This window comes from Rhipicephalus sanguineus, chromosome 1 (genome assembly GCF_013339695.2).
Source record: "Rhipicephalus sanguineus isolate Rsan-2018 chromosome 1, BIME_Rsan_1.4, whole genome shotgun sequence".
Classification (NCBI taxonomy): Eukaryota; Metazoa; Arthropoda; class Arachnida; order Ixodida; family Ixodidae; genus Rhipicephalus; species Rhipicephalus sanguineus.
Genome location: NC_051176.1, coordinates 30,978,083 through 31,000,801, shown reverse-complemented (window position 1 = coordinate 31,000,801; position 22,719 = coordinate 30,978,083). Strand labels below are relative to the sequence as shown.

Below are 22,719 nucleotides of genomic sequence, written 5' to 3'. Positions count from 1 at the left end.
TGGCTTTATGTCCTACTCAGGTTTTATCTCCTACTCACTTGGGAAGCGCAATATGTCAGTGAGTTCCATGCGTCAGCAAGGTATAATTGTAGAAATTCTCCTTGTTTCATACCATCTTGCTGCTTCCATCTACAGTAGCAGCTCGTTCGGATTTTGGGACTTTGCTCTCATTGTGCTCCTCCAAGGATCATCCAAGTTAACTGTGGTGCAGCCAAGTATACATATCTGAATGAACGAGTGTTTAATTCCATTAATTAATGCATATGCTGGCCAGGATGAGAGTATGAGTCCAAATGACCCAATTTTCCAAATTAGCAATGGTCAAATCGGCAAGCTTTTACTGTAGCAAGTATTATAAGTGTTCAGGCACCTTGGATGTGACACTTGGGTGATTGATGCTGTCTAGCTAGTATTAGCTTGCGTGCAGTATATTTTCAGTCTTATTGCGCTACAGTGAAGCCTTGTTAATACGTATCTGCCGGGTATGCTGCATAACTACGTACTGAACAGTAGTACACATTAACCAGCAAGTACAAATTTGCATCTTCTGATGAGCGCCGTCACCACCAACAAAGAAATCAATACAGTGCCACAGAAAATATTGCCATAAATACCCACCACAACGCCTTTTCTTTCTTTTTGACAAAGTGCAGAAAAGAATCTGGCTCTCTCGCACGACCGCCCGTTAGCATGCTGTGGCGACGCCAAGAAGCATTTCGAAACTATTGCGAGGTCCGGGATACGCAGCGACTGACACAATAGAACAGACAGTATTGGATGTCTGCGTTACATGTGTGCGCATCTGTACCACGATCTGCCCCTAAGCGAAAACTGACAATTTCATTGAAACACGGTACGGCCGCGTGGAACCGATTGTCCCTGGCTAGTTGCGTGCAGCGTGTCGCCTACTCAGCTCATACTATCACTGCCGAGCTGCTTGCTGTACCATACGCGTGCGTTTGCCTTGTGAGTGTTGTGTCCTTTGTACCCACTCCGCTCCAGACTGTGCACAGACATGGTGATTAGCTAGTTGGGTTATCACAACGACGATGAGCTTCCTACAAGCGATGTGCATTCCGCGACTCTGCGATGCTCTGGCTGCCCTGGCAGTGGACGGAGGTGCGTTTGGGTGGCCGCCTAATAAAAGCGTGCAGCATGGTTACAACAGCACTACGCTTGCTGTACTGTACACGCGCGCTTGGCGTGACAGTGTCAATGCAGCAAGGTTTCTCGGCGCACGCGCGACCCGCGACGCTCAGCTCAGCAACAGCAAACTGCTTTCGTTTCTACAAAGCGGCGCATACTTGAACGCAGTCTCGCACGAGGCGACAGCGATCGGCGGCCCAGCGCGCTCAGGTTGTCGCCTATCAAAAGCATGCAGAAGGCTTAAACTAGCGCTAAGCCACATGCATGCCCGAGCAGATAGCTGAAGATGATTGGGTTGTCATACTGCCACGTTCGTCAGCGGCCAGCATCTCGCCTTTATTCTATCTCGATGCTTATCCGCAAAGGCATCACCACAATCCCACGGAAGTCGGAATCATTGATCAACCGATCTCTGCAATTCTAGAACAGATGGAAGACCTATTGCGGCACATTTTGGTGTCTACATGTCAGCGGCGCAGTAAAATTTTATGGCACATAAAGTTATCCCGGTACGCAGGGTACGCACTAACCGGTAGCCGTAGGACGAACCACTACGGCTTAAGCGTCAGCGAATGCATTAGTCTGGATGAGACTCAGTCGGGCATTCGTCACAACTACGTTTTAACCGCTAGTATGTTTAAAGCGAGTACGTATTAACGAGGTTTGACTGTATCTTGTCTTTCAGAGAGAAGCACAATTACATTCTTGATTCTAGAAAGAACTTTTGAAGTTCTACATTAGAAACACAATGATCTGTGTGTTGTTCCTAAAGATGAGGCACATACTGTGGTGGATTAGTGAGTACTTGGCAAACACTTCTAATAATAATAATAATTGTTGGGGTTAGTTTAACATTTCAAAACCACGATATGATTATGAGAGACACCATAGTGAGGGCTTCCGAAATTTCAACCACTGGGGGTTCTTTAATGTACACCTAAACCTAAGCACATGGGCCTCCAGCATCTTGCCTCCATCGAAATGCGGCCGCTGCGGCCGGTATACGATCCCGCAGCCTTCATGTCTGGCAAACACTTCTGAAGCGCAGCTCTAGTATGTGACACAAACAGACAATGGAGCTATCGAAAGCATAGGGGACGTTGGCTATTATATGTAGATGAAAGATGGAAATGAAAGTGGGCAAAGAGGAGACTCACTGCAGGTGGAAGCCAAAACCACAAGACCTTCTATATCACTTGTGCAGTGCTTTACGAGTGAGCTGCAGTGGTGCTAGTCTTCCTGTCAGCTTCCTCGATATTTGTGCACATGCACAAGATTAGCCCTGAGAGTGTGCATTCGAGCCTTTCGGTTCCCTTTATTATTCTCGCCCGATGTGTTCCTAAGGAGGGCCTTGACTTTGACCGCCGTAGTGCCATGAGATAGCATACTGATGCTCACCGGCCATTTGCCTACTCCAAAGTTTACATCGACTACGCAGTGCCTATGACTTCAAGTGGCCCTCAAGCACTTTTCCAAGTAATCATCGAATGACATCAATATCAGAGTTTGTCCTCACGAATCGACTGCTGCAAAGATTTTTATAATCCTTCCAAGTACGAGCGGAGTTACAGGGGTTTGTCACACGCTTAAGCGTTTTCTCTGTCCTTTCATCACAGAGCGAGCGCACTGAAAGCTACATGGGGGTCGGGGTGGTTGTCAAGGGGGCAAAAAGCTATGTTCGTACGTCAGCATACTTCATGGCCTTGAGCGCTTTCTTTTCTTTCTTTTTTTTCTTTAAATGCACGACTCACTTTCGGTGTGATCATGAGCGTACTGGTGTAATTCTGTACCGTGTGTAATTCTAGCACTGTAGAGTGCGGTGCAGGCGCATTTGCCGCTGGATGTGCAGGCGCATTGCCGCATCCCGCGGCAACTGCGCCAACTGTGCAGCTCACGATGCTCAAATCGGCCAATGGCTGTGGACTTTGGATTTATGACTCAGTAAAAATTGAGCTTATGGCATCATTTGTCGAGAGAAGAGCAAGTGATTTCTAGCTGACTTAAACTTAATTGTAAATTTCATGCCACATGCTGCGCTATAATGTTTGGCTCGGATGTTCACAGGAGCCTCGACTACCGATTGGCAGCATTTTCTGACCGTGTTCAGAAAGTGTTGGAGGGCCCCTTTAAAGGATGTTACATGCCAAGGCTGCAAGTAACACTAACACTCACAGCGCTTGCTATTATTGTGTTTTTTGGGAAACCAAACAATCTTCTTTGTAGGTAGATAAAAATCAAAGATCCCAAGCACAGATAATCAACATGTATGTCACTTGGGTGATTCCACGAGAGATTGAACATGCCTGTCTGGTCAATATTTTTGCTTTGCCTGGGATTTTTATATGTTATGTGGGCACATTCAAAGTGCACAGAACCGAAAATTTTATTTCCTAGAAAAGCTCCCAGCGCACAAAAACATTTTTGAAGGGGGCCGTGCAAGCGTCCTGTTTTAGCTCGCTGCAATATTTTCGGAATTTCATGGCCGAATTTAACGTCATGTCAAATTTTTCTGCTGGTTTTAGTACACATTGCTGTGAATTACATCCATGCTTTCTTTATGCCATCCTCAAAAGGAAAAAAAAAAGTGTGACAGAATGCCAAACACAGCCCAAATGAAAAAAGTTTGCTAATACCCCTGTCACACGGGCACCCGTGAACTCCGTTTAACTCCCTCGTCTTTTCCACTAGGGAGTTAGGATTCATGTCACACGGTCACCATTTCGCTGAGGAAGTTAAATGGAGCTTTTGGTGGAGGGAGTTCAGTAATGACCATTCCTGCTCGATGGTGTACTCTGGTTCCCAGCCAGCTACTGCTATGCTGAAAACCGCACTAGCAAAATCGTCCTAATGAGCTCAATTATAATTTTAAAAACTATGCTCTTTCTTTGCGTAGCATTTCACGCCCCGTAGTGTAAGTTTTAGTTGTATTTTTTCGGACATCAGTGCTTTTACTCTCCACACCAACGCCTCGCCAAGCCGCCGCTGTGAAGTGTCGCGCCGTATTTGTTTCTGCACCTGTTAGGCGCACGCACAAGCACTGTAACAGCAATGATGATTCCAAGCACTTCATCAACACACAAAAACACGTTTTTGTTGCTTTAAAGGCGACTGCACAGGCAAAAAATCTGACGTTTCGACGAGCTCAGCAGCGCTGTTTCTGCCCCATGCGGCAACCGTCGAAAGCTTGCACCGAGCCGTGTAGCACGGCCACAACTCCATTCTGGTTGAGTTCCATTAAGGAGTTCAATGCGGAACGGAGATAAACGGAGTTTGGTGGTGGCTGTGTGACAGGGGTATAAGTGTGTCACACCTTGGTGCGTTTCCTATTTCACACAGAAACTTCAAAACAGTGTCAAATACAGAAAAGAGCCTTGGCAACATTTCTGCGGAAGATCGACGGGCAGTACAAAAGAAAAAAAAATAGTTAAAGAAGCGAGTTTTTTCAAAAGAGCTCATTTTCAAAAAATAAAATAAACTCTGGTCTCAGTTTTGACGACAGTTTTTTTATTGAAGAGGGCTTATGTCAGTGAAAACACGGTTTTAATATCATATGTCCTCATTTGCTTTGTTCACGAGATATAACGGGCCAAAATGACCCTTGCTGTGTGTGCTCACTTCAGTGTGATTGATGGTTGTTATCAGCTTGTATTGTGCGTAAATCTGCAGTCTTAATTATTTTGCTGCAGTAAAACTTCGCTCTGGTGGCTTGTCATCAACAAAAATGTATTCTCAGATTTTATTTGCGTCTAGCGTGTGCGAAAGTGGGCTGCTTACGCCCTCTAAAGGGCTAACGTGTACACAGTGTGCAGCCTACAACCTCGCCTACAAGCATCAGAGGAGGGGTGGGTGCACCTGTTCAATCGCTTCTTCTTCTTGAAGAAATGCCTGGTCTACCTGATCGCGGTTCTCATAGGTGTAGACAGGTTTTCCTTGAGGCATGTAAAGCAATGCTAGCAGACCTCGCAGGTGTCGCGGAGATCCTCAGCCTATGGCAGTAGCTTCTGGAGGTAGGCAACAACAAAAACAGCAACGAAAAAAAATTTACGTAACGAAAATGTTTTCCTCAGCAATCTTCTTTTTGTGAACGCGTAAATAATCGGCACAGAATACCCGGGCCTAGCCATGGGCCGCGCGCATCGCGTGATGTAGACAGCCAGACCAAGTCAAAGCATTTATACTGAACAGTGCCGCACACATTCTCTCACTTCTGCGCTGCTGTCATGAATGAGTTTCCTGAACTGCTCACGGTTACACATTTTATGACCAAGAGTGTCTAGATGCTTTGTGGTGTGATAATTAAATTGTGGGCCGCACTCGTCATAATTGAGGATAATGTCCATCTGGCACCACCGGTGACCTCTGCTGTTCCCGACGTGGGAAAGCACTTTAGTAAAGTGCCAACAAAACATCATAAATTGGGCAGCTTCGGCCACTTATGGCTTAATCATGCTGCACCACACGTTTTCTGGCTGCTGAAACGCTGAGGTAAAGGTCGAGATGATACAGGAAGACGTTATCTGCGACGGCGAAAACATGCGATTGTGGGAAGCGAAATAAACGGCTCGGAAACGACTGAGATAACTTTTTACAAATGTTGTTTAGGCACAGTGTGCGTCGAATGGGGAAGATGGTTAGAGTGTACAATGCGCGTAATGGAAGGGAAGCAAGCAGGCAGTGAGAAAGCACCTGCATAACAGCGCGCCTGCTGATTGTGGCATTTAGTTACAGATTAAGCTGGCCTGTCGCTGCATACAGATGCTTTGTTTGGTGTGCAAGGCGAGTTTTGGCAAAGTCACCTAAACCGTGTGCTCGCGGTGTCTCACGTGCTCCTGATTAGCGAATAATTGCGGGGTAAGTTGAGGGTGTAGGCTGCAAACTGCGTACGCGTTAGCCCTTTAGAGAGTGGCAGCAGCCCACCCCCGCACACGCTAGCCGCAAATAAAATCTGAGAATACACTTTTCTGACAAGAGACCAGAGCAAAGTTTCACTGCAGCAAAATAATTAAACCTGTAGATTTACGCACAATGCAAGCTGGTAACAACCATCAATCACACTGAAGTGAGCCCACACAGCAAGGGTCATTTTGGCCCGTTATATCTCGTGAACAAAGCAGATGAGGACATATGATATTAAAACCGTGTTTTCACTGACATAAGCGCTCTTCGAAAAAAATTGTCGTCAAAATTGAGACCAGAGTGTTTTTATTTTATTTTTTGAAAATGACCTTTTTCAGAAAAGCTTGCTTCTTTAACTATTTTTTTCTTCTTTTGTGCTTCCCGTAGGAAAACGATATTCCACAGAAATGTTGCAAAGGCTCTTTTCTGTATTTGACACTGTCTGGAAGTTTCTGTGTGAAATAGGAAAGGTGCCAAGTCGCATCAAACTCAGCAAACTTTTTTGGCTTGTGCCCTGTTTACCATTTTTTCACATTTTTTTTCTCTTTAGGATGGCATAAAAAGGCATAGCTGTAATTCACAGTAATGCGTATTAAAATCTGCAGAAAAAATTCTCGACACAACGTTTATAGTTTGCGTTAAATTCGGCTGTGAAATTCGAAAATATTGCAGTGAGCAAAAACAAGGCGCCCTTGCCGCCACCTTCAAATATTTTTTTGGTGCACTGGGAGCGTTTCTTGGAAATAAAATTTTTGGTTCCGTGCACTTTGAATGTGCCCGCATAACGTATAAGAAACCCAGGCAAAACAAAAATATCGACCAGACATGCATGTTCGATCTCTCGTGGAATCACCCACTTGATGTTCCTAATGCCACACATATAGTTGATTAGAAGGAAAGGGGCAGATGCGTTTTAATTTTTCAATTCTGCATAGTTTGTTTCTGTACTTGATACCTGTCCAGTAGTCTGGATTCAGGAAGCCACAGCTCTGTGTGAATGTTTTATGGTTGTGGAGTTTAGTGGTGCCCCGGTCCATTTGTTCTGTTGGCTGTGTAAATGTGTGCCGCATTTATATGGTCTGTGTGCTTGTCATGTAACCTCTTTAAAGGGACACTAAAGAGACAAACGATTCTTCTCGTATTCGTATACTACTTTTTCACAATTCCAAAAACACCATGCTTGCCGGAAGAAGACACTTGGTAAGCGAGAAAACACGCAGAAAGAAAATGCGGGTTGTGACATCACCTTGACGCCATAGATTTCGACGGCGTCTACTAGGTCCTACGTTGTTCTTAATCAGTAAGTATGAAGCGCATTGTCCTCTGAGGAAGGCCATAAACTTAACATACCAAGTTTCAGGAAATTTCGTTGTGCGAATGTCGCCAAACTATGAAAAATGCTATTTGAAATCCGCTACGTCACGCACGGAGATTTTGGCATGAAATTTAAAAATGCATCTTTGACCTTGATTTTCTCCTCTATTAATAATAAACCAATGATGATGAAATTAACGACATTAGAGTTCTCAGAGTACAATTTATCATTGTTTCACTTAAGTGTCCCTTTAATTGGAGGCATGTCTGTCCCGTTATCGAGCTTGCCTTGCTGTAGTCACGAGCGGAGCTACAGGCAGGCTTTAGCCTCTTGCAATGCATGTCTGGAAGGTAGCTATGCTTAAGACAGAAAAGGAGTCTCTGTGAAAGCAGTTGTGTCGTAGTAACAACTCCTTTAAGTATTGAAAAGGGCCTGTAAAGCAGCACACTTTTCTATTTTGCAGATTAAAACTAGTAAATATTGTGACTGCTACCCTTTATGAACTGTTAGTACTTGCATTGATAAGTCTGCACGATTCTCATCCTTGTCAGCAGCCACTGTGAAATATAACTTACACTGATGTTTACATTTCTCAAGACAGATGTGTATGCCAAGATCAAAGCAATAATTACAAGCAAACATCATTTGTAGCATTTGATTTGCACGTCGTGAACACAATAAAGTGTTAGCACATAGTAAATACCTCGCATAATCTGCATGGGATCATATTGGTATAAATGTTTGGGCAAGAAAGTCTTCAAGTAGCACTCAAGGTGTGGCAACACGTGAGAAGCAAGCTTGATGCCCATAATCATGAACGGTTGGAGTGAGTTAAGAGAAAGAACCAAAAGGAAGCTTCCTGGCACAACTTCCTTTAACCCTGTTTTGTTGGGCTCGCATAATTTGTATCAGCATGTCTTTCTGGACAGTGCACTGCATGCAACATTGTTCTCTGCAGCTTTGCGGAAGCACTACGTGGACGTGCTGAACCCAGACAGCAGCAAGGCATCTGGTGACTCTCCATCAGCGCCTGCAATGGTAGCGTTTCCAGAACAGTCAGCTACGCAAGCCCCCGTCCAGTTCTTTGTTCCCCAGGCTGTGGCTGGTAAGTACAGTGTGGGCACTCATGATGACGCAAATCTTGCAACCCCACACTGCAGATTTCATGGCATGTTCCACTTAAGGTTTGCAGTGTTGCACAGTAGACAAACAGAATGGGGTACACTTGTGCCCTCAAACTTATCTCAGTCCCGCACACCATCCAAGCACTGGCATTTGGGTGAAATTGCATGTTGCGATCTGTTTGTAACAATTAATGGGAATGCCCATCACACGGCCTCTGTTTCTTGTTAATGTGCATGTCACCTGGCATGCCAAAGCAGCAGGGCTTCTTCTCGTTCTTTTTCTCTGCACAGACCAACACGATGGAAGCTCTGGCTACGACTTTGTGTCGCCTGCTCCATTGCCCGACCAGACTGCATCTGTTCCCCCACCGCCTCCAGAAACCGCGCCAACCTGTGTGAGCCTTAATTGAAAAAGTTTTCAGTGCATGTTTGTAATGGCCACGTGCAAAAATCCATTGTTAAAGGGATTTTATGCAGAAACAATTTGCCATTTGTTAGGTTAATAACAACCTTTTTCTTGCTCAGTAATTGGCATGTACAGGCAATGAAACTTGTGCAGCCAGCACCCCATTCTTTGTCACACAACTGCATGCAGAAGAATGTTTCATTTTGAAAGTATATGGTTTACTAAAGAGGATGCGAGGTTAAATCTGATAATATAAAGCTCAGGCCACTTACATCGTAACTGCTTGTAGTGCAGGACCTGCTATTAATGCACTCTTTTGTGACACCCATTTACCCTCTCATAACACTGCGGGCTATGTTCTGTATACCTATAACACCACTTATTGTGCATAATACAACTTATTATCGGAGTCTTAAACCCAACCATTTGGACAAATACTCTATTTATCAAGGTGTTCCTGGATCAAGTACCCATGATGCATGCAGGTCCTTGAAATCCTTGGAATTGAAAATTACATTTTGAAGGCCCTTGATATTGTTCGATTTTCTTGGAAACCCTCGAATTTCTTGATTAGAGCTGTATGAAATCAACTATGTGGCCTGTTTTCTATGGTAGATGAGCAGTGATCTGGCAAACTGCCCATTTTAGAAAAAATGCACTGACGTGAGTGTGTGCATGTTTCCCTTCGTATTACTTGCACGGAAATAGAAACTGCCCTGGGAACAGGGCAAGAGACATATACTACTGGAACTTGGTGATGGCTCTCCCATTCTTCACACCTTGTCCCTGCCTATAATGTGTTTCTGGAGGAGAACTTGATGCGATGTTCTGCAGCCCTTGTGAGAGTGCAGCTCAGCATCTGTGGGTAAGGGGAGACAAGTGGAATAGAGGTAGAAGTAAAGTGGGGCCAAGAAGCACTAGGTGGCTGGAAAGCAGTGGCACAGGAGAACGCTGATATGTGAGAAGGTTGGCCACAGTGGTCACGCAGGCAGGAAAGCTGCTCCGGTGTGGCTGCTTAAGTGGTGAGGTAGCCTCTTAGCTGGCTGCAGGTGTAGGGCATTGAGGCCGAAGCAGTCATTGCCACCATTGCCCTTTTGACCTTTTCAGCAGATCACTACTCAGTTAAAGTGGAGGTGTCGTTTGAAATCACTTTCACAGTTTGGCAAAAGCTGCAGAAATCAAAATAGAAATAAATGACATTACTTAGCTAATGCAAGGGAAGTCCCAAAATCTGCATTAATATTGTGAACTTTTGCTCATTTTATGAATAATTTTTGTATTTTAGTGCAATAAAATGATCTATAGTGCTTTGGACATTGTTAACAGTAAAATATTCCTGCTTGGGGACGCTGCTCTGTGTCCTTGAAAATCTTTTGACAGGGACTTGTGAAAGTCATTGAAAAAATTTTGAATTTTTGCTTTTGAAATGTGTACGAACACCGAATGCCCAGCCTTCATAACTTACATTCCAGCAACATATAATCGCATGCACATGTGCACATAGAAGTCTGCGCTTGTCAATTTAGTCAATGGAGGTGGCTCCAGCAATAATTACTCTTTGCTATCCACTTTATTATTTTTCTTCCCAGAAGATGGTGAGGTGCTCTCTACCATGACCAACATTGGTAGCCCTTGACTGAAAACTAGGGGTGTGCGAATAGTGTCGAATAGTGGCCAAAAATATTGAATATCGAATAGTATATTTACACGAAACATATACCGCCAGTTACAGCAAGAGAAAGGAAAAATCAGGGACGCTACAGCGTGATGACAGCGTTATTATGTGCTTGTTCGGGAGGGATTTTTTTTTCCAGCTTTTATGGACGCGCAGGCATGTTGATACAAGAGCCACCATTCCAGTCAGCAGCAGCACTCCTAACCTCTTAACAGCTAACAGAGGGGAGTACAGTAGCTATTTTTTCTTTTATCGTTGCGCAATACGGCTCATCTGACAACAGTAATGTTGTGTTTCACCCTCATGAGTGCTCCGGGACCAAAAACCTTCGGGCACCCGTTCACAGCAACGTTTTAACTGTGTGCCGGAACGATGGGAGTTTCTGAATGAGTGGTGTGGTGTGGCAGTGGCGACTGCACAGCGTGAACAAATTTTCACTTGTGAAGCCAATCACTGAGGGCTTCGTGGGCCAAAGTCGGGACGTTTTACGGCGCTTCGGCGTACTTGACCGGACTACGCAAGATGTCCGTGCCTTCGTTTCGGAAGTGAAGTTGGGAAGGGCTTGACAGTTTTCTCGTGTGTTTTTTTACGTGTGGAAATGACATAATATTCTTTGAAAGAAACATACGATCGCTTTTGAACCAGGATATCGGTGGAAGTTTTAACAGTGGCCTACTGTACCGACGTTAGCGTTAGTTTTAGCCACCCCACCCTAACCAAATTGCACCGTTGACCTTTGTCGCGTTTTAGATATTCGTCCTGTGGAATTATTTGAAACATTGAATATTCGCACAGCCCTACTGAAAACTCAAGAACTAGGTCTCATAGTTGCATAGAGGTAGTAGGCCAGATAAGGTGTGTTTTTGTATGCAGAATTAAAAGCATTCCACCTCTGGTTTAGAACTCCATTTCTGCCTGAACTAAGAAGTGTTGCTGCTTATTCCTTCTACGATGTAATTTGAGGCAGCTTTATGAGCAAACAGTAGAAACATTTAGTGCCATTACATGGCACATAGTATGCAATTCAAAAATTGATCCTCAGCTATCTCTGTAGGTTCTTTCTCATTGGGCGCGAGGCCCACCACTGGAGGCGCAGGCGCTGCAATCACTGCGACGTGCAGGGTTGGATCACGTGATCTCACCTCGCTCTGGCGAAGGGAAGCGGACGGTTGAGTGTTTGAAATCGCGGTTGAACTGCGATTTCATGGCGTTTTTCCTTTTGAACAGCACTGTTTTGCTCTCACTTCATGTGTGCGGACCCTTGGAGGCTACACAATCCGGAAAAGTGCAGTAAAGCTTATCGGCGGCATGGTACTTAACTGCTCCGTGCCATGGTGTGCTACATGCGTGAAGGAGCTAGGCGCGAGATTTCACTTTTACCCCTACCCTGCTTTGCAAGAGCATGATGCCGCTGTTACCTGTCCTTTTCTCTTTTTTTTCTTTTTCTTTTTATTTCAAGCCCATGGGGTTAAAAAGAACACTCACCACGAATGTTGACATAAAAGCAGGACCTTTCAGCTCCCGCACGGGAGCCTTGTTCACAACAAAAAATGAATGCACAAACAGTCCGGTTATGTATGTTTTAAAATATGACATAGGCATCGTGTGGACATGTGTGGGAAGTTGTCGTCATGACGATTAAGCGTGTGCGCCTTTGTCTAGATTGTCAGAGATTCAAGATAAAGCCGGGAAATCCAGTTATTTTCTCCTTCCGTTATTTTTGCCCTATCCCAGTCTATGTAGTGGCCAATTGCTTCTGCGTGTTCAGCCAGTGCATTCAATGAAACCATCTTTCTTACATCATAAATGTCCTGCTTGAGTCTTTGCTGAAAGTTACATGTTTCACCGAGGTAACTTCCACCACAGCCTGACACCCCTCCCCGGGTGTCCATTTTAGCTGTCCTCATGTGTTTTCCCGACCACATGGGTTTCCGTCCGACTCTCAGCTTCACCTCGCGGGTTTCTCTGCTTATAAATTATGTCTGTAGAATGAGCCCATAGCAAGGGTCACTTTTTCTTCTCTATGTTGCTTTGAGCCACAGGTGAAAACGTCGCCATCTTCAGGCACTGATTCACCTTGTAACACCAGCCGTAAAGTGTCATACTGCTTTTCGATGAAGCTGTAAATGCTGGACGCTGGTATTTCGACTGAAACATAATATTGCCATTTAGATCACGGCAAGCCACACCTTGCAGCATGCTCATTCAAGTGTGCAAAGTAATACGGCCGGCTTGCTCATGGTTCATTTACTATCGCAATCGAGCTCGATCCGGACCGTATTTTTCAATCGCGATTGGCCCCTTTGTAGAAGCTGCAGAACTGAGTCAATTATAGAAAATTTTGATCCGTATATAGCTCGATGGCAATCGAAAGTGCACTGTGTGACAACCATAGAAAATTTGCGCAATAAGGAGCAACATATAAATATTAAGATCGTGCCACAGAGAAACTTGTGCTCATGTGAAATGTTATCTAGCTACAACTCTGAATGAGGCACGCACATGCAATGTGTTTGCCTCCAATCATATCAGAAAGGTTGTGACTGCATGCTAGGTTGTTTCCCACATGTCTAAGCATGCTGGGTTGTTTCCCACAAAGTGGAAAATCCTCTTGCGTCGTACCTCATAGGGCTATGTCGTCAAAAGAGCAATTTAAATTTGCGCAATCTTGTCGTGTCAGTCGCGGCCCGTTTTTTTAGATGCAAACCTACAATGAATAAAGTTGCACGTTTCCATGCATTTCTTGCAGCAAAAATATGTTTCTTTGCCGCAAGCACGCGCTAAAGCCCATTTGATGCTTCAATTCGACACAGAATGGCTCGTTACCTTTTACAAAATCGGAGTGTTCGGGCCCGGTGGCTTCCATATAGGTGGCCGTAGCAGACGACGCCGGCAGTCGGGCCGTTGTCTGGGGCATTATGAGGACTGTAACATTTTTTCGGAGCAGTTATCTAGCGTTTCGTACAGTTAGTGTCGAAGCCGCAGCAGTATTTTACCGATTCGGTCGAAGTACAAGAATAATAAAGGAGACATGAAAGCGGCTGCGGGCTGTGCAGGAGAGGGCTCGCGGAGCAATCCAACCTTGCACGTCACAGGGATGCCTCCGCACGGCGGCGCCACGGTATGTCCTCGCGCCCAATACTGCTCTATGGGTCTCTGCATTTGTCAGCGTCGCTTTTGGTATCGCTCTTAGGCTGGCAGGTAGAACACTACTTGTGCGCAGATAAATAAACTGTGCTCCGCCTGTAGAGCTTTGATGTGCAGTGCGCAGGGGCAAAAGGGTTTAATTTTTTGGTAGCACCATGGGCAGGCTGCATATGAAAGGCAAACAGGTTGCATGTTTGGGACTCCCTGTCTGGTAGCTTGCATTCGTAGAAAGACTGATTTGTGGCCAGAGTTTTGTGCTGTCAGTACGGGGCACTAAGAGCATTGACACATTCTTGTCCCTAATGCAGCAACCCACAGCCAAGGCTGTTTCGATGCCGATGATGTTTGATCCCGCGGACTTCTCATCAAGGGTGGTGGACAGCAGTCACAAGGCAACTGGCGGTAACCTGGCCAGGAGGAGAGCCTACCCAACGTAGCAGATGTCACGTGCATGACTTGGCAGCCATCTTGCGTACCTTTCTCTTCAAAGCCTTTTCCTAGGTTCTTTTTTTTTTTTTCCACTAGAGGACAGTATTTCTTTTTCCATGTGCTACTTCTTCAACTCATGGTACAATTTGGGATGTTATTTTTTCTGAGCTCTTATTTTTCTCCTTTTATGTATGCTGCCCTCCCATGGAGGGTAGTGTTTTGGGACTTTTCTGCCGTGTTTTCTGGTAGTAGGTTTATTTCATCAAAGTTTGATAAAACCAGTGTGCTTGAAACTGTGCTGTCTGCATGACACCATTATGCTGTTTCAGTGAACATTTACTTTAGTCTTAATTATTTGCACATGTGCATTCATGTAATATGCAAAGGCTGGCTGTCTACAGGCGTTAGTTATGGCACTCACTTCGCGAGAGTGCAACAAAGGTGCTTGTGTGATGCAAATAGAATCCTTGGTCGCACGTTTCTTCCCACTTCACGTGTGACTGAAGCGAATCACTTTGTTGATGCATCCAGGTCCCTGATAGCCTAAGATTGTTTTTCAAGGCCTAGCATGACAATTTTGATCCTTACGGGCTGAATAGCAAAGAAAAAGTCAATTATGAATGCGACAATGCAATGCTGTAGGTATCATATACCGCACGAGCAAAACATTGCTTTTTCAACACAAGCATGGCATATTCACTTGATTGCTACCGCAAAAAATGTAGTTTGTTTGCTCTTGCAGCATTGATGAGTAATTGTATGATATTTTGCAATTTTTAGCCTGGTTCTAAATGAGATTTCATGAGCTCACTGAACGGAAACACCAGTTCACTCTGCAAGGGCTCAAACGTGATGTGGAACTTGTGATGCCTAGATCACCATCTCTCCTACAATCAGGGCTCAAGTCTATACACATCAAGTTATTCTGCCTTTGGTTGCCATCCGAAGCCACAACCACAGGAGGCCAAGCCAAATGGTGGCACGAGTGTCTTGCTATTGTATGTATCCTGCAGCGAAGATGAAGCAAAACAGAGGCAGTGTTCAATGGACTAGCAACAAAAAAAAAATGAAATAAATGGTGCTGCTTATTGCATGGCTGTGCAGTGCCACAAGGTCTTGCACGCCGACCATGACCAACTTTTGCCTTAACAATGGTGATTAAAATTGCTTTCTGGATCTCTCTTATGAACTGCTTGGGTTTGGTGTAGGATATAGTACTGCGTATCTTATCTCCCAACTGTGGGCAATGCCGTTTGCCACTATCGTCATGGAGATGCTGCTGCCATTCCGTTCTGCGCTAAACCTCGGTGATGAGGTGGCGTGCTGTAGTAAATGCTGTTTAAAAGCTTATATTAGTGGTTTGTGATGACCATTTGTGATGGTTTTTGGGGAGCTTTCTCCTTTTGTTTGTCTGTCTGCTTAAACTTATTGTTGTACATAGAAGTAGGCCTTTTATAAGCTACAGTAGTACGAGAACTGCTTCAGGCCTGATGCCTTGGTCCTACCATCATAGCAACTGTAGGTCTCTCTCCTTGATGGCCACGAGTTGAATCAAGACTTTTCTTGCTACAAATGGCCCATTTGTAGAAGGAATGCCTTTGTTTTTGAAGTAGATGATTTTTAACTTTTTCAAATGATTGTGAAAGGTACTTTATGACACTGTGGTGGGTGTTTTGGGATGGTCTTTTTGTTACAGTCTATTCTGCTTGCAGTCGTCTAAAGGGACACAGTTGTGGCAAAATGGAAGCGAAGCCTCATGGCAATATCTCCTCTTTCTGTGTGCTTCACTAACTCTGCTGAGTCGCTTTTGTTTGTATGCAGGCGTGCACTTATTTTGGAGAGCACAAATACGCAATTTAAGATTGTGCATCACATCACTTGGCAAAGCATGGGGCTCGTGCACTGCATTATTGAAGGGCTGGAATTCGGTGATTTCTTACCTGACTGCATTTTCTTTCTTCTTTCTTCATTGAAGCATAGTTGGGAGCATCGCTAACATTTGAGAATAAGATTGTATTTTGAAATGCAGAACAATCTAACCAGTGAGTGCTCATTATTGGGGGACAAGGAAGAAATGGAATTTGGAGTGCAATCACTGTTGAAATGTGGTCCCTGTATCCACACATACGCACGTGCGATCATAAAAATTTGTATGGTTTTCTATGCTGTACATTTCGGTTTTTTGTGTAAGAAGTTGCCTTGTGTACGTGATCCCTAGGAATGTTCCAATTTTAACCACGATCTTTGTCAGCGCTTGGATATATATTTGTTTTGTTTTTCACTTCTGACATGTGTATTCATGCCATGCCTATGGCACATTTATGGGCATGTCTACTCCATGAACGCACTGTTTGGACGGGTTTTGCTTGTTGAAGAGCCTGCTAGTTTTTTTTTAACAATGCTGGCTTTTCTCTGAGGCATGTATGGAATGAATGGAGAAAACACGATGCTGAAGGAATAAAAGTTTGGTGAGGATAGTCGTTTTCTCTCAAGTGAAAAAAACTCTGAAAGGGACACTGAAGAGAAACAAGAAGTTGAGCTTCAATCCTATTACGATCATAGTCATGCCATCCTTGCTGTTAACACAGCAACAGCATTGTCCGCATTAACATTAACAGCATTGTCCTGTTTTCAGTCTTTCATTAGTGGTAGTCTTTTTGTGCCTCTTCAAGTATGAATACAAACCAACTTGCCCAACAACTTTCTATTTTGTTGTTACACAGGTTTAACAAGCGAGAAAATAGCGAAAAACTGAGGGATAGGTGCTGACACCCCCTTTGAATTTCCTGTATTAGACATTTGTGACATTAGAAACAAACACAGTCTAGCCACGATTTCTTGAGAGCTTTTCATCACTGTTAATAAAAACTCAATGAAATACGCCTCAAATGTACTTTAACAGCATCCGGCAACTGGACACCAGTCCTTCCATGGACAAAAACAAGGCTTCGCCTTCTCTCAAGTGTGGCCGGGTGGCAACCCACCGTCGTACACAGAAACACTTTACACTTGAGCCCGGAAGATAATTTCACACTCCGTTTATCTGAATTTGCTAAAATTCGATCCTGCTTCTGTGGCAAGATCTTCGTTGCATGGTTCAGCAAATAAGGCTAGCTAGTTCGTACGTCTTCATCTTGTAATGCGCTGCCAGGTATCACATGGGCCGAGGAAAACGAAAGACACCGCTCGGCATCAGCAACATCTATCGTGGCAAATATGGAAGCAGCAGCCATGCGGTGATTGTTTACACATGCGATGACGTGTCATGATGTGCGCTCCAGTTTGCCAAGAGCAATGAAACGCGTGATGACACTGCTTCAACTCTGGGGTGAGAGAAATTGAGAAAGTGGTATTTAATGTTTGGTCTTTTTTTTGCACTAAACAAGAACGGCATGCATTCTTGAAGGTCCTTCTTCCAGTGCGGCTGAACTGCATGTTTCTCTTGAGTGTCCCTCTATACCTGTTTAGCAAGCATAAGAGCCCTTGTTCTGTGGCTGGCAACTTGTGTGAGTAGAACAATACACACTGCCTCGTGACTTGAACATAGCCTGGACAATTGACTGAGAAGAAAAAGATGGCTTTCAGCTTCAAGTGGTCTGAGGGCAAATGCATAAGGGACTATGATAGTTTTTTACTTGAGGTCTGGATAAAGCGCAATAATTTACAAGTCAATGGTTTCCCATGTCTGATTGTAAATAAGATGTGCGAATTAAAAGATGACTATCGCCAGAGTCATTCGATGCTTCTTATGGTCACGAAACTGCCACGTCAGTTTCATATGGAGCCAGCGGCCGCCGCCAGAGGCGCAGCTGTGCTTGAGATGCGATGCAGACGCTGCTATCGCTGGGGTTGTGTGTGGGACAGCCTCGGTGTTTTAGCTTTCTAAACTTCCGCAACAATCGCGTTGCTTTCACACTCTTACTTTTAGCACTCGGAATGCATAAATACATTCCTGAACACGTTTTCTGTTTTAAAATGAGCACCCGGGAGGAAAAAAACCAGCATCGGACGCATTATTCGAAGGTCGCAGTTTCGATCCCGGGCGGTGGCAAGTTATATTTTCATCCACTTTACTTTCTTCACATTTATATCCCAATTATTACAAATAACATCCCCTATACTATCCTTGGCATTACTGTCTTTTAGTTCTCATTAGTATTGTGTCTAACAAAGAAAAACGAGCCCTTAAAAGTAATCTTTCCTTCAGCTCAAGACATGCAGCTCGCGGTGATATATCAGCCGAAAAAATACGAACATTCGGGGATTAACGAAAGAATACCAAGATATAATTACGAACGCCAAAGCGGGGGACTTCTGAATGATTTTTGCCCCCTAGGGTCCTTTTAGATGTACCTAATTCTCAGCGCACTGGTGTTGTTGCATGTCGACCCCATCGAAATGCGGCCGCTGCGGCCTCGCAAGCTCCTTTCGTCTCAACACTACAACACTACGATAGGTACAACTTTTTAACATTTCCGTCAAATTAAACACCGTGCATTCGCAGCAAAGTGCCAGCGGTGCCAGTTGTAAACATAGGCAAAAATACGAGCTGCTACACGCCCATTCGTGTGGCTACGATGCGGTATAAACAGGGGTCGGCGATGCTCAGAGCTCTTCACAGGACGACTCACGTGGTCGCTTGCATGGTGGTCGCATTGTCGATGAGCGAGATCGTGAGATACAAAGGAAGTCCTTCAGAAATCCTTGGAACTGCGTCAGCCTTTAGCGTTGGTTTGTCGCGTTTCAGGGACACGGAGTCGCCGTTGATGTTAAAGTCATACGCAGGGACAATGTCCGAGGCGTCTAAATGGTTCGCACATACACGTGTATACTTCGACTCAAAGTTAAAATCGCCACTTTCCTACCACGGTATGGCCCGCTTCCCTTTTTCGCGCTGCTGCATGCTGCATGCGACACCTTTCTGGTTCCCTTGTAGCCAAAACGGCACCCCGGCACACAACATCTGTTAGGCATCCTAGTCCTGAGACAACGTTTCCGCTAACTTAAACATATCATGTCCAGCAGCTTGTCTCGCACTGCACGAGTATTTCAATACGTAGACGGCGAACATCAAGGCACCCTAGCAGCGGTGGCGCGTTGCGGCATTTTCGAGCAGCGTATGAAGCTCGCCCATAGCGTGACGGTGCAGTTTCGTGACCATAAAGAGAATTGAATGACTCTGCTATCGCTGACACTTTTTTTAGCTCATGTGTGTATGTGTGCACACACACCCACACATATACACCTTTAACTGGTTACTTCACAGCATACGTTGCTATTTTATTAATTTAGGCCAGTGACTTCGACGGTCTTGCCACTTAATCCTCTAATGGGTAAATTTTTCATGCATGTCTGAGGCATCTACAGACATGGTTTTTCCACAAGGTATGGCCATGAATGTTCCCTGTGAAAATTTCAGATTTTTGCACATCTGTGAGAGTGCACTGGTGGGAAAGATTCCCACTTCCCAACAGATGCACCAAAGAAAAGAAAAAGAATAGTGTTTTTTTATTACCACAGGACCATTTGGACTTGTTCCTGCGGTCTCAGAAAGCACTAAAATGGAATCCCAAGAACTGTTCACCAATCTGTCATAATGCCCGAAGCAGGCTTCTCCACCAACTGGTACACTGCTACTTCATTATACATGTACCCTATCTGCTTCTCTACTACACTAATGCTGCAGAGCCATTACATATCCTCAATATGCAGGTATTTTCAAATAAATGATGCTTTTTCCTAGCTAAGAAGCTTTTCAAAGCTTCAAAGTATGCATCACTGAGATGGGCTCACTGTGAGTGAAGCACTCTCAAGCACTTCATGTGATTTAACTATAGATAGTCTTCATATTGAACAGCGCAAAAAACAAGACACAAAGAAGAGACTGCGCAACACGAGCGCTGTGTTAAATATATAGTCTTCTCGGAAGACGTTAGTGTTTCCTGCGAAAACATCCGATTTCTTTGTTCAGCCAGGTTGAAAGTTGGGCTAGTTAATGGGTAAAAACAGAGCGCAGACGGACGGGACGAAGAAAAGGTAACACAGATCAAGCGCTATTTTTTCAAGCTAGATTTGTGGAAGTACACTGGTGGAAAATATTCCCACTTGTAGGTACACCAAATAGGTACATAGTAGGTACGCCATAGAAGTGCTCTACTTGAGTTTTTGTGGTGGTAGAGATTACCACTTTTTTTTTTTAATTTTGCAAATCTTCTGTAAAATTGTGACATTGGTTTCTAAGGCCATGTTACACATATAGCAATCGGGAAGAATATCTCCCTCTGGGTTGAAAAGGTTAAATTAATTCAAAGGATGGCTTTGACGTCCCCAAAATGTGCACTGGTGTGCCTGTCAGTTGTGGGCTTCAGTGCAAAAAAAAGATGCTTTGTTAAAAGTCAAACACTTTCACAATGCTTCTCTCGAAGCTGGTGATGCTTTCAGAATCTGTGCCAAGGAAATGTGCTTTGGGAAGTTGGTGGCTTCTATTTGTAGATGTATTGCAATACACATGCAACATATAATTAGTGAAATTTTGTTAGCGTAATGTCTGCCTTATTTATTCATGCAGCGCAATAAGTATTTGTTCTATATCCCACAGACTGTTCCTCCAGATCCTTATTCAAAAGAGCATTCTGTGTCTGTGAATATATAAATATTAGGGGTGTGTGAATATTCGAAATTTCGAATATTTTTCTAATAGTGTTTGCTATTCGATTCGATTCGCACTGGAATTTTACTATTCGAACTATTCGAACTTCCCAAAAACAAATACAGTAAACGTCCGATTGAAAGTCACCCCTTCAGATGTTCAATATGCTTCACCTCATTACACACTCGTATTGCGGCAAAGCTGCCTTTCAAGCTCCGTTACGGTCGAACTTAGCCAAGAGAGTCAACGTCCGATTGGAAGTGGTCCCTAGATTTTCAATATGCTTCACCTCATCACACCGCGGTATTGCGGCAAAGCTGCCTTTCAAGCTCTGCTACGGTCGCAAATGTATTAACTCAAGAAAACGCTGGTTCCAACATGGAGATGAAAGATGTGGCAGAGGTGGGGGCGCAATTAATGCTGTTTGGACCTGAAATTTGGGCAGGAAGTTCGAAAAATCGGAAGCCGAAGCTTTTCAGCATCCAAAATTTCAGATGTTCTTATATATCGACGTCTATGAGGCAGATTTGGAACTCTGGACTTGAAGGGAGCACACCCTTGACCGCCACATCAGTTGGGTTTCCACAGAAGTTGAAAGAGGAGGACAGGCTGAGGAAATGGCATCTTTGCTTATCACGTGTAAAGTGTTGTCGGCAACACTTTGGTGGCACCAAATCATGTACATAAATAGGATTCGGCCTCTACATTGCCTCATTCTTGATAAGACAACTACGAAACACCACCCCGACAATGCTTCATCAACCTAGCAAAAAGAAACACTTTCATGTTGCTGTCTCATAAAAATATGCTTAGGAATCCTCTCCAACTTTTTTCTCCTGCAATTTCGCTTCGAAGTATTCGAAAAATATTGTAGAAATATTCGAGAAATATTCGGAAAATATTCGATTCTCACTCACACTTCAATATTCGAATTCGCTTCGCACTCAAAATTTTGCTATTCGCACAGCTCTAATAAATATACATAGACTCTATAATTCTAGGGGCACAAGGAAAAGAAGCACCTTTACTAGCTTAAAGGGACCGACAACCACTCAGAACACGAATTGAGATAACCCCAGCAATAGAAGGATTGTCGATTGTATTGTCTAAAACGAACCCTGTTTTTCTCATTAAACGTGGATTTATATTTTTATTTCTTCACTCAAAATTATTTTTGGCGCCTCTGGCAGCAAAAAAGTGAACGTGCACATGTACCTATCGCGTGACCGTTTACTGGTGTACGTTATTGTCTCTATATTAGCATTAAAATACAGCACACTTTTTATTGCAATCTTTTCTAACGTAAAACATGTGGATATGCATTCGTTTGCACTGAGCAGACTAGTGGCACCGCCTTCGCCTGAGGTATGACCCGATACTCATGAGTGGCAGCATGAACGTTGTTAGCTGAGGGCCTAGCGGCACCTGTCGACGTGTTGGAAAAGTAGGAAGAGCGCCTCGCGGCTTCCGAAATTACCTCCGGCGACGCGTTTCCGGAACTAATCGCGGAGGCCACGAGCACCTAGCTTGCAGGGCGCTAAGCAGAGCTAACGTCACGACGAGCGTCCGGAAAATTTATTCAACCTGCTTTTTATATTCCAAAACGGTCGAAAATGTCAATATGAAGGTGGTTAACCACAGTTTCACCCACTCCTGTGAAAGCGAAACCTCGAGCATAACGTGAGGAGGGCTATAGGCATCGCTTCACAGTGTTGCTGGAGGACATCTACGTACGGTTCAGAGGCTTTTCAGATCGAAAAATACTGGTAATAAAAAAATGACGTGCTTGTGGGAGTAACCGCTGCAGCTACAAACATTATGAAGGGTGAGCTTTCTATTGTGCCGTAAAAAACTGGGTTGAGAAAAATCAGTTGTCGGTGCCTTTAAGGTTTAGGCCACGAAATCAATGCACGAAGGCCATTCCACTGCCAA

The 22,719-nt window shown here is 44.3% G+C and overlaps 1 protein-coding gene across 7 annotated transcripts in view; it reads left to right on the top strand.

Moving 5' to 3' along the window:
* The window catches only part of LOC119390134 (uncharacterized), a 282,319-nt gene extending 265,704 nt beyond the window's left edge, over positions 1-16,615 (top strand). For 6 of the 7 annotated variants that reach the window (XM_049413916.1, XM_049413925.1, XM_049413922.1 and 3 more), the window contains 3 exons: positions 8,316-8,462; positions 8,773-8,876; positions 14,018-16,615. In XM_049413916.1, coding sequence (XP_049269873.1) covers positions 8,316-8,462; positions 8,773-8,876; positions 14,018-14,146 — 380 coding nt within the window. In that variant the 3' untranslated portion in view covers positions 14,147-16,615. The remainder of the gene's footprint in view (positions 1-8,315; positions 8,463-8,772; positions 8,877-14,017) is intronic. The other variant, XM_049413929.1, reaches the window with a different exon arrangement.
* The last annotated feature ends 6,104 nt before the right edge of the window (positions 16,616-22,719 follow it).